This window comes from Sinocyclocheilus anshuiensis, unplaced genomic scaffold (assembly GCF_001515605.1).
Source record: "Sinocyclocheilus anshuiensis isolate Anshui unplaced genomic scaffold, SAMN03320099.WGS_v1.1 scaffold637, whole genome shotgun sequence".
NCBI classification, from domain to species: Eukaryota; Metazoa; Chordata; class Actinopteri; order Cypriniformes; family Cyprinidae; genus Sinocyclocheilus; species Sinocyclocheilus anshuiensis.
The window spans coordinates 1,150,571-1,163,241 of NW_015539816.1; the positions used below are offsets into that span (position 1 = coordinate 1,150,571).

General features: G+C 39.5%; 1 protein-coding gene across 2 annotated transcripts in view; it reads right to left on the reverse strand.

Moving 5' to 3' along the window:
* Nucleotides 1-12,671, reverse strand: part of LOC107683940 (E3 ubiquitin-protein ligase SH3RF1-like) — a 74,076-nt gene that overhangs the window by 19,950 nt on the left and 41,455 nt on the right. For both annotated transcript variants that reach the window (XM_016480018.1, XM_016480019.1), the window contains exons 3-5: nt 5,637-5,912; nt 5,006-5,101; nt 1,529-1,846 (exon numbers count right to left, since the gene is read on the reverse strand). In XM_016480018.1, the coding sequence (XP_016335504.1) occupies nt 1,529-1,846; nt 5,006-5,101; nt 5,637-5,912 (690 nt within the window). The remainder of the gene's footprint in view (nt 1-1,528; nt 1,847-5,005; nt 5,102-5,636; nt 5,913-12,671) is intronic.

Genomic DNA, 12,671 nt, shown 5'->3' on the forward strand with positions numbered 1-12,671 from the left:
TATTAGAATGATTTCTGAAGGATCATGTGACACTGAACACTGGAGTAATGATGCTGAAAATTCAGATTTACATCACAGAAATAAATTAAATGTTTAAATATATTACAATAGAAAACAGTTATTTTATTTTAAATTGTAATAATATTTAACAATATTTATTTTTTACTATATGTTTGATCAAATATTCAAACACAAAAAAAAGATCTTACAAATCACAAACTTTGGAATGGTAGTGTATATAATAACATTTATAGAATATTGACAGTAAGAGACGGAGAACTGAGAATGAGAAAATGTATCGAATATTATCAAAAGGGTTAAAATAATAAAATAAAAATAAAATTAAGCAGAGCATGATCCCCTCCCTTCGGAGACCAAGACGACCATTGCCTTGCTAAAGAAGCTGAGGGTAAAGGTGATGGATTGGCCAAGCATGTCTCCAGACCTAAACCCTATTGAGCATCTCAAGGTCTCTAACATCCACCAGCTCCGTGATGTCGTCATGGAGGAGTGGAAGAGGACTCCAGTGGCAACCTGTGAAGCTCTGGTGAACTCCATGCCCAAGAGGGTTAAGGCAGTGCTGGAAAATAATGGTGGCCACACAAAATACTGACACTTTGGGCCTAATTTGGACATTTTCACTTAGGGGTGTACTCACTTTTGTGGCCAGCAGTTTAGACATTAATGGCTGTGTGTGGAGTTATTTTGAGGGGACAGCAAATTTACACTGTTATACAAGCTGTACACTCACTACTTTACATTGTAGCAAAGTGTCATTTCTTCAGTGTTGTCACATGAAAAGATATAATAAAATATTTACAAAAAATGTGAGGGGTGTACTCACTTCTGTGAGATACTGTATATATATGATTATTAGCTACATAGCCCAGCCCTACAATAAATGATTTTGTCTGGAAAAAAATCATACTAACTATACCATATCCATACATACTATCAACAGTGGTACCTAATAAACAATGGCTAAATGAGTAAATTTGAAAACAGCATTCACATTAGCCTATCAAGACAAACTTCTCCAAGTATATGAGAAAGCCTTGTTTTAGGTGATCATGTCGCATATGCTTTGAGACTGGACTTCAAGATATTTCCAAGGAAAATTAAGGCATTAGTGGGAGTCCGATTTGAGCCTGACTTTCTTCTTTCCTCAGTCTATTTTTAATACATCTGTGCAGATCCTGCTGTACTGAGTGTGTGTGCGAGTGCATGTGAACTTATCAGGCTGTGTAACCATGGCCACAGCTGAGAAGCTCATCCTCAGTGAGAAATGATGTCCTTACCACCACTCAGTATGAGAACTAATCTATATATAACACGGAGAGAGAAAAAGTGGATGAGGAACAGAACATTTAGAGGTCAGCCACCATCATGCTGAAATAATCATCATCTTCCTCTCCTTATGGATGATCTGTTTCCCCATCACCAAATCTCTCTAACATAGTCACAACACAAGGCTGCATGGTGTGCTCTGATATGCTGCATGAGTGTCAATCCATTCATCATCTCTCACCTGTGAAGGTGCGCTGGAGGACAGGCCTCCGCTGAGCTCTCCAATCCGGGCCGCTGCTGTGGGGTTGGAGGAGCTGATCAGAACCGGGCCGCTGATCTCCATGGAGTGTCTCTGTGGTGGAGGGGCCAGGCAGGGCTTATGGGACATAGTCAGAGAGGTGAAGGAGTGTCGCTTCTTACTGTTCTTCTTCTCTCCAGTGGCTTTCTGGGAGCCGTTAGCCTGGGGGCCCGAGGAAGAGGACGACGTCCCTTCACTGGAGTCTCCTCCACATTCAGATGGCTTGTCCAGTTCTATAAGCTGTCGTGCTGCATTGTTAAACTGAAAGTGGAAGAGAGAGTAAACGTAAATAATACTTTACACCACATACTATTACTACTGTATCTAATTTTAGACTTTTAGAAATGTTGCGAGCCAGATTCGAACCCACAATGCCCATTTGAGCACTCAATATGCACATTTTGCACACTTTCTTTAAATGTAATCTAACAAGGCATGATGTACTTGTAGAGAATGAAAGAAGCAGGAGTACACAGAGAAAGTAATGAATCTTTAATCAACAAACTGAAAAAGATCTACATAACCATTTAGTTGACTTAATCAGAGAGTATTGGATCTGCATAATCTAAATGTGGCTACATGCACCGTCTGCAACAACAACAACAAAAAAGTGTTGAGCAAGAAGAGATGAGTAAAAAGTGACGGAAGAGTTCAAAGACCCTGTGTACAGTATGTGGGGCAGTGGGTGTGATGGGACTGCAGGCCATGTCTGATTTCATGTGAAACTGAAATCAAAGGCAGACGAGCAGTGAGTCTACAGCTAATGACAGAGCAACACCCATCACCCCGAGCATCCACCTCACTTTCTACACAAATGAGAGCAGCCCATCAAATGAAGAACCCTACACAAATTTCACCTAAACACGCACTGATCTAGGTCACGATGAGGATTGATTAAATTCTGCTATAGATGCTGTATACAGGCACAGTTCTTAGGTGCAGTGTTACAATGGATTCATTTATTCATATGTTATATGATTTGTGAAAGTATTAATAAATTAAACAATATGAGATACATTGGCAAGGTACACTGACAAGAAATTAGACATAATGCCCAAAAAAGAAGATGTTGGATCAGCACCAGCCAAATCCTCAAACTTTTGACTAGTAGAGCAAACAATACTAGATCTAAAGCAAATCCTAGAATTAAAACGAGCTGTAATTTCATATGATTCACCTAAGATGAGTGGTAATAAAATGTAATATAACTTCAAGATCAGCTCATCATTATCCCAGTGTTGCCCTTGCAAACTCAGTCAGACAGTAAATAGTGCATAGTAGGGCTGGGCGATATGACATCGTATATCGACGATGTCTCGTAAGTATCGCGATGTCGATGTCAACAGTCAGGTAACAGACGATTATCGACATTATCGGGAAAAAATGACAAATGATAAACCTAGTAAGTTGTAAAAAATATTTTACATAGCCCCATAATCACCAGGTCTTTTTGCATGCAAGAGTGAAATAATTTAGTAGGAGGGTTGGGCATCGAAAAGCTATTCCAATTTCGGAAATCAGATCAGATGCATAAGGTCAGGAATCAAATTACTTGTTATAAAATTATACATTTCGATTCTGCTTCTCGATTTCTGTATGCACATTTATTGTGATTTCAAAAGATTCAACTGTAAGAAGACGAAATAGAACTCGCTTCTGCACTCGCGCGCTGTTTTCTGTGCTGCACACACACACAAAACGCACGCACAAAAGCCGCCTCTTATATACGCGAACACTGGACTGAGCTCTCTTTCTCGCATTCTTACACATTCGAAAGGACAAATACACACAGAATTATATCAAAATATCCCATAAATACAATCGGTTATGTCTTAAGTGAACGTAAAGAGCTGAGAAAGAAAACAAGGGTGTATTGGATCCTTTCGCTCAGAATTTGTTTTTAATCCCTGCATGATTTTAGTCATACATGATAAATATCAAATACATTATAAGTTAACTACAAGTTTAAAAACAACGCTGCAATTGTTATAATTAAAGAAATTCAACTTACCATCATGAAATGTCTACACAAACATTTCTTGTTTTCTGTGTGTATAATGCCAAAAAGAAAGAGAAACATCGGAAAATAGGCATATTTTATTCAAGACAATATTATATGACATCAACATGCATTTATCATTCTTACAATCACCGCCAGAATGTCCAACTTCACCATGATGAACTTAAAATTGGGTTCTATTATTTTTCCTCAACAGCTCTCCTCACAAAACGAAATTCATTTCAAACACAAATTTGATAAGAACAGAGTGGAAATTATTAGCAACACCAAAATAACAGCAAAGCTAATGTTTTCTGTTAGTTTAAGCCCAAACTAAGAAAAGTAAAACCAAACTTTGTGGCAATAATTAAGACCAAACTGAACATGGTGTGTTTATGGTGCATGTCGGCAATGTTGTCTCGGCAGGGGTGGGGCGTGGTGGAGGTGGGGCTTACGTAGACGATATTATCGGATATCGCGATATTTTTAAAGGCGATTATCGATAAGATATTTTTGACATATCCCTCAGCCCTAGTGCATAAGTGACCGTTACTAAGAAAGACACATGCCTGATTCCATTTCCAAGTCACTCTTTGAAAACATAAATTTATGGTGACAGAAGGTGACATGGGAACAGAAAAACCTTTCCCCCCGTTACTCTCTTTCAATCAAGTACCTGAGTGAATGTCACTTTTGATGTCACCGGTATCAGAGATTACTTTTTCAAAAGCATTCACTGGGAAAAAGTCTGGTTTAGTGAAAATTGCCAGGGCTTTTGTTCAAGCTCAAAGCCTCCGCCCCTTCTCCTCCCTCATACTCTCGCTCTGCATGAGAGAGATGCTATTTAAGCAGCACTATTCTGACAGAAGCTATTTTTGAATGTCTTTTGATGGTTATTTTTTCCCCACAGGTTAGACACGTGGCTGGTGGAAAGCTCACGCTGGCTCTGCCAGGGTTCATAAAGGTTTTTGCCTATGTTTATGGGAGGAGGGACATGAGGTGTTGTGAGATGTAAGCTGCTGCAACACGTGAAGTTGGCTATGATAATTGTACCTATGCTTGCTTGAGGTTGAGTGATTCAAGAGAGCAGTGTTTAAAGACAAGGATGTTCATGTTTTGAGATTTGCATCAGAAAAAATGAAAAGGCTGATGAGGTTTTAATACATCTCAAATAATTAGCAACAATTTGACAGATCTCTGAGATCTTAAAGAGATGTGCGTTTCAACAAGAACAGAAACAAAGACATGGTTGGGGTGAAAGACCGGCCAAATGAACAGGATGTGACAACAAAAATGGCAACAAAGGGTAGTAAACTCATAAAATGCAGGAGAATATTTTGAAGGTTTCCAGTAAAAATCTAAATATAAACTTGAAAACATCAGGGAACAATGACAGTTTTAAATGCACTGATATGACTCACCTCTACATAAGATATGGGGAAGATGCCAATCTTATCTCCCAGCATGCCTTCTGCCCAGTTCTCATCCACACGACGAATCACAGTAAGAATATCATCCTGAGGGTGGACAGAAAATAGCAGGTTCCTTGTTATTCAGCCAAAAGCCCTCACGGCAAGTTGTTAAAAAGTTTATAAAAAATAGTGCAACTCATAGGCATCAGTGAAAGCCAGGCATTTGTTTGTTTTTTAATAAAAATCTTTTCAAAACACAAATGGCTCGGGGGGGATCAACACTTAAGTCGCAAGCAGTAGAAAATGTTTTTCCGTTTTTCCATTTTCCAATTTCTCCAACATTAAAACAGTGCTGTTAGCTCACCCCAAAAGTATTCACCCCCATGTCTTTCAAAACCTGTATTATTTTCATTTTAAGTGAAACATACAAAAAAAGAAATGATGCTTCTTTTTCCATGCAAATTAAGTGATCATGGGGTGGATCTAAAAAAGGCTGCAAAAAATGTTCATTGTTAGTTTATGACACCCAATGCATTAAGTGTTACCATTTGTTTTTGAACTTGTAAATGGAAGGTGTGTGTGAATGAGCAAAGAGTAAAGATGAAGGTCGAAGTCTGTACTGTGAATAGATTTCCAGCACCTTTGAAAACGGTAAGCAGTCCTTGTCAGCCTCCTTGTCTTTCAGCTCAAAGTCATACAGGGCCTTGCATTGAGGGGGTGGCTGTGGGAGAGGTTTGATGACCTGGACAAAGTTGGTGGGGAAGAATCCATGGACTCCGCCCATCTCTCCATGGTACCAGTTTTCATCCACCTGCCTGCGCAAGATGATGATGTCACCCTTGCTGAACTTGAGATCTCCGGGCTCTTTGCCATCATAGTTGTATAAAGCCTTGGCACAAGGTAGCTGAGGAACTCCCTGCAGGAAAGAGAAAAAGAAGTGGAGGATTACTAAAAGTGGGAGCCCAGGGTTTCCAAAGCAACTTGGATTCATGGATAATGTAAGATCAGCACTCAAAAGCGCATTAATTTTTCAAACTCATAGGACAGGCGAAGGGTGACCGTGATAACCACAGCCAGCTTTCATAGAGCGTGACCATGTGTGGAGTGGAGGAGGGTGTTAAGTGTAAAGTGAAGGCAGAGATTCTGTAATAAACCCTTTGCTGCAAGGTTTTTTAAAACCTATACACTGCTATCTTTGGAGCCTATCACATACTGTCCATAACATGGACATCTGCAAAATGAAAAGAAACGAACAACCACATATATACAGTCTTCGCTCCGCTATACAGTACAGAACACTATCACATAAGATCACTGCTAGCTTTTGTGCTGCATATGAGCAATACGTCTGCCTGACCTTGTTGGACTCTCTGTTTGTCTGTGCTGAACTGCTTTTTGTCTGTCTTGCACCATCTGTGTTGCTTAACTTACTGACTGCCTCCTTGTCTGACAATCCCAAAATGCCCTGGTATATGCCAATGGATTCACAATGTTGTGGGGCAAGCCCATTAATCAATGTGTATGGAGTTTTATGGTGCAGAACCAGTCGCCTGGAACTGGTCAAAGCTCCTTTCAGGCCTGACAATGATCCACAGCCAGAGAGAGGGAGAAGGCAGCAGACGCAGTTCTGCTGAACTGAATGAACCCTTTTTAGGCAAACTGTAAGAACTACACAATATTAAGACACTAATGCAAGACAGCTCTGAGCGTCCAACGGGCCTGAAATTACCTCTGTCCAAGAGAACCCCCCCCCCACCCCCACCACCACTCAGCATAAAGCCCCATGGGCTTCCTCTACTTTAGCATGCATCTCCTGGGCATAGCGAGGAGAATGATAATCACAACAAATGACGAAGAGAATCAGAATATCATTATAAAAGACTAGAAGTTATTGAAAAGGAAGGAAGGAAAGAAGATAGATGGGCGGTGGTGTGGACAGATAGGTAGAAATAAATTATGGGAGGAAGAATAGAAGGACTGTAGATAGGAAGTAAGGAGGGTTGCTAGGTAGGTAGACAGGAAGGAAGCAAAGAAGGAAGGAAGGAAGGTGAGTAGGCAGACAGGTAGAGCAGAGGATTAAGTAGGTAGGTAAAAAGGAAATAAAGAAAGAAGGTGGGTAGGCAGATGGGATAGGGTAGGTAGGTAGGTATGAATGAAGTAAAGGAGAGGAAAGAAGGTGGAAAGGACGAAATATGGTTAGGTAGGTAGTAGGGCTGCACGATAAATCGCATGCGATATTTAATGCGCATCTTGTCAGAAAGCCGGTTCTGTAATCAGCGGTAAATCTCCATCACCTGCGGGCTTTCACATTGAGCAGCATTAACTACACAGAGCCATTGTTCACTGACGAGCTGCGCAAAAACATGAACGTGGTCTTTAGTGGCAAAAACAAAGAACCGTCTTTACTGACAAGATGTGCATTAAATATCGCATGCAATTTATCGTGCAGCCCTAGTAGGTAGGCATGAGGGAAGGTAGGTAAGGAGACAGAAAAAAAGGAAGTTTGTTATGTAGGCAGGCTGGAAGGAAGTAGAAAAGGAAGAGAGACAGGTAGGCAGATAGGTAAGAAGGAAGTAAGGGGAAAAAAGTCATGTGGTTTTGTAGATATGTAGGTACTGTAGATGGGTGGGCAGGAAGGTAGATATGTAGATAGGTGGGTAAGCAGAAAAATACATAGGAAGGAAATCTGTTATGTAGGCAGGCTGGAAGGAAGTAAAAAAGGAAGAAGGTGGGTAGGCAGATAGGTAGACAGGTAAGAAGGACGTAAGAAAGAAAGAAGGTGGTTAGGTACTGTAGGTAGGTAGATAAGAAGGAAGTTGGTTAGGAAGGTAGACAGGTAGGCAGATAAGTATGTAGGTAGGTAGGAAGGAGGGAAGGAAGCAAGGAGGGAAGAAAGGAAGAAAAGAAAAGCAGATAGCATGTACATGGGCAGGTTTTTGGGTGGGCAGGAATGAGGGAACAAAGGTAGGAATGTAAGTGGGTAGGTAAAAAGGTACTTTACTAAGGAAGTAAAACAGGCAGGAAAGTAGGCAGAAAGAAAGGAAGGCAGGCAGGAAGAAAGGATGAATGAAAGAAAGAAAACATGGGAAACCGAAGAGAGAGAGAGACTGATGTGGTACTGTTCAGTTCAGAGGAGGATCAGACAGTGACTAAGCAGCACTCACCACAGAGAGGACAGATGGCCAGCCAGACACTGAGACAACTAACTAGAGGGCAAACTGACCTTTCAGAAACCACATCCCTTTCTCAAACTTAAAAACAAACCAAACAGGAAATAAAGATGAACTTAAGAATTGTTATTTGCTCACAATTCTATGTAATTTGGGCCGACAGCTTTATTTGATGTAACGTAATGCTGTGCCCAAGTCTACGGGCTCGAACAACTGAAAAATCAAAGCTCCATTCGTCTGTGCACCTCTGTGCTGTTTTCATCCCCCCTTCTGTGGGCCTCTCTCAAAGGCAGCTGTCAGCAGATCTGCAGATTTACCCACTTTGCTCAGCTTAGAGCATGAAACAGACAGAAAGAGTGAGAGAAGAGGAAATACACGAAAGAACAAGGGATAAGATGGGAGGATGAGAAACAAAAAAAGAATAGGAGGACAAGAAAGAAAAGGAGAAAGAAAGAAAAAGAGTTTGATCGAATGAATGTTAGGACGGCCGGTGTGTGTGTGTGTGTTTTTCCGGTCTAAGCCTTGCGTGCGAAAACGAAGGGCGCTAAAGATCGCTTGAACTGGACCGACATGAAAGAACCGCATTCAGGCTTTTATCCAGGCCAAACAGAGCACTGAAGGTGTGCATGTGTATGCTTGCCCGTTTGTTAAGGTTACATGAACCTCACTGGTTCTATTAAAAAAAAAGTGAGGCCACTCGTTGCCTTTGAGGCTTTCCAATCTCAAGACTCATCCTGCTCCAAGAACTCTTTCATGGGACAGAAGGGATAAACACCAGTCTGTCTCCCCGAAGATCTGAAGAGTAAGACTGGATGAACCTGGATCAGAAGAACTACACAATATTAAGACACTAATGCAAGACAGCTCTGAGCGTCCAACGGGCCTGAAATTACTCACTGCTGTGCAACTGCTCTAAACTTCTCTTACTGGAGGGAAAAACAACAACACCTTTATGTTGTTAAAACACTCCCCAGTGCTGAAGCAAATGAGATTATAATGTAAACAAGATACCTAAAAATACCTAGTAACAAAATAAAAACCTCTGGTGGCTTTCAGAGCGTCTACACTGCAGGCATGCTGATCTATCCTCTCTAATTGCCAATTACAACTAATTTGTCATTTCGTAGATTCTTTCCAGTGCCTTACAGTACAGTACAATTATCACCAAGATGGGGGGAAAAGAAAAGACTCATGAATGCAACTGTTTCTCAAATACGTTGTAATTGTGCATTATAGTAAAGACCTGTTCGCATTTTGGATAGTTCACCAAAAATTTAATTTCTGTCATTTACTCACCCTCTTGTTGTTCCAAACCTACGTGAATTTCTTTCTTCTGCTGACCACAAAAAAAGAGTTGCTGGTAGCCACTGATTTCCATTGTATGGAAAAAAAAATATTATGGAAGTCTATGGCTACCAGCAACCTGTTTGGAATGGTTACCAACATTTTTCAAAATATCTTCTTTTGTGTTCAACAGAAGAAAGAAACTCATACAGGTTTGGAACAACACAGGAGTAAATGACAGCAGAAACATTTTTTTTGGGTGAACTATACCTTTAAGTTTAGTGACTGAAATTAATCTTTTACTATGAACCAAAACTAAAATCAAAGTTTTCATTTAGCCAAAAACTGACAATAACGTTTCAGTTAATAAATTTGAGCAATTGAACTCTGTATTCTATTCAGAGTTTCGTGTTCACAGGTGATGAATCAGTCGTAGTACAGTACTTAGGCAATGAGATGCCTTGAATTTATTCTATTATTGAATCAAAACTCCTTAAAATCACAAAGTGCAAAAAATAATTCCCACCTCTTCTTGTCGTGGTTAAATGTCTTGCTCAAGGGCACATTGGTAAGTTGTAAAACTATTGGTAGTGATACATTTAATAAAAACTGAGAACAAAAAAAATAAATAAACAAGGGATTGGCTCTTAGATTCCATCACACAATTCAGCTGGCAGCGATGTTTGACATTCCTTAGCGAAGTGGAACCTTCCTTTAATCTATCAAAGCGTGACAGCTAGATGTGCCTAATACAGCACTAATGAGAAATGTGTAATACAATACTAATGAGCTCTCCCAGTCACAAGCCATCAATCACTATTAAGGCTCTAATATCCACAAACATCCCTAACCATCTCTAAATCACTGTTAGAGGCAAACTAATGTCATATCATACAGCCTTTTAGCTCACTCAAAGAAGACTCTTTCCAGTCACCCCCCTCGTTTCGCGTCTTTTCAATCCACACCCATCTCATCTGTGACCCATCACTGTCTAGATCATGTTTTGGACAGGTTGACAGGGCTCCAGACTAAAGAAACAACTAGGGAGCCACTAAAAATTAAACAGTCAGGAGTCAAATAAAACTTTTGACTTCATAAATATATGAAAATGTCTCATGACAAAGAAACATTTTAGTATTCTGACAACAATTTAAAGGGATAGTTCACCCAAAAAATGAAAATTCTGTCATTAATTACTCACCCTCATGTCATTCCAAACCCATAAAACCGTTCATCTTCAGAACACAAATTAAGATATTTTTGATGTAATCTGAGAGCTTTCCGACCCTTCATAGATAGCAACACAACTGACATGTTCAAGGCCCAGAAAAGTAGTAAGGACATTATTAAAATAGTCCATGTTCAACCTTAATTTTATGAAGCTACAAGAACATTTTTTGTGTGCAAAGAAAACAAAAATAATGACTTTATTCAACAATTTCTTCACTTTCCTGTCCGTCTTCAACACGCATTCACAAGAGTACCATGCATGCGTGTAATGATGCTGTTGATGCAGGAGCTGGCGCTCTGATGTAGAACCTGGATGCGTTGCACCTTGTTTGCAAGCAGAAGAATGCCCACACATGCGTCGTGGGTGGTACTACACGCGTCAAAGACAGACAGGGAAGAGAAGAAATTGCTGAATAAAGTTATTTTTGTTTTCTTTGTGCACAAAAAGTGTTCTCGTAGCTTCATAACATTAAGGTTGATGTCACATGGACTATTTTATCAATGTCTATGAAGGTAGAATGACGTCAAAAAGATTTGCATACGCAGGGTAATATTTGTGGAAGTGTACATAAGACTGTAAGCGTAAATTAAATTTGCATGCGCAAGAGAAGCTTTGTAAAGGTGTAAATCGCGTTTCAAGCGCAAGAAAAAATTATTTGCAGCATTTTACTGTTACTCGTAAGTGTAATTCATGTATTGTGAAACTGCAGCTTCATGCTAACGCAAAATAAATATGATCTGCATGCTTCTGACTTCCATTTTTCCGCGCTTACACTTTTGGGGGTTTGGAACGACATGAGGGTGAGTAATTAATGACAGAATAGTTTTTAGGTGAACTATCGCTTTAAGTTACACAAACGTTTTGCATTTAGTACAAATTAGCTCCAAATACCATCAATAATTTACTATTGTGTTAAAATTGTGTTGTGGTTACGTATCAGATTATATGAACAACAAATCAGTAAATGGACTGATTTAAGTCTCACAGTTCATTTCGAATAAGACATTACTGAAAAATGACTTTCATTTAACAATTAATATTAAACATAGTAACTGTTCTGAACAATTCACTGATCTGGTAATTAACGAGTGAGTTTGATAATCTTCTGTGAATCTTTATGACTGACTCTAACAAGAACAGGTTAATAAGAGTCATTCACTTGCGAATCGGACATCATGGTTCATGCTAGGGGTGGGCGATATGGAAAAAATATCATATCACGATTTTTTTCTTTAGAAATATCACGATTTTATCACGGTTCTTTGTCATGTTGGTTTTACTATTTTGTTTAGTTGTCTGAGCAGTACAGTTAAACTAATTTCCCTATTATAAAGACAATGCCTTACAGGACGCATCCTTGCCAGGATTTCTATATTGCCTAAAATATCCAGGTTTTGGCTGTTTGCACTGTGCAGATCGATCGCTGTATGTCACGAGAGCTATAGAGAGCAGATTAGACCGCTCCTAATACTTTCGAATCACTCTCAAAGTATTTTGGTGTCACTCAATGATTGGTGTGCAGCGACGCTTCAAGTCGAATGAACGAACAAACACGTGCGCTTATTTGCATCGCTTTGATCGTTCTCTGTAGATCTCACCTTCTCACGCGCCACGATTGGTCGATTATATACAATACCTGCATGTTATTGGCTTTCAAGGTAACAAAAAAAAAAAAAAAGAATGCAGATATTTAGGCCAAAGTGGGTGAAGATAAAAATATTTGTCATTATTTTATCTTTCTTATTAAAAAAATAAGAAAAAAAGATACACATTACAACTACACATATTATACAAATAAAACAAACAGTGCTTTAATTTAAAGGGGTCATATGATGCGATTTCAATTTTTCCTTTCTCTTTGGAGTGTTACAAGCTCTTGGTGCATAAAGAAGATCTGTAAAGTTGCAAAGACTAAAGTCTCAAATCCAAAGAAATATTCTTTATAAAAGTTAAGAGTCAGCCACGCCTACCTAAAATGGCTTGTTCTAAC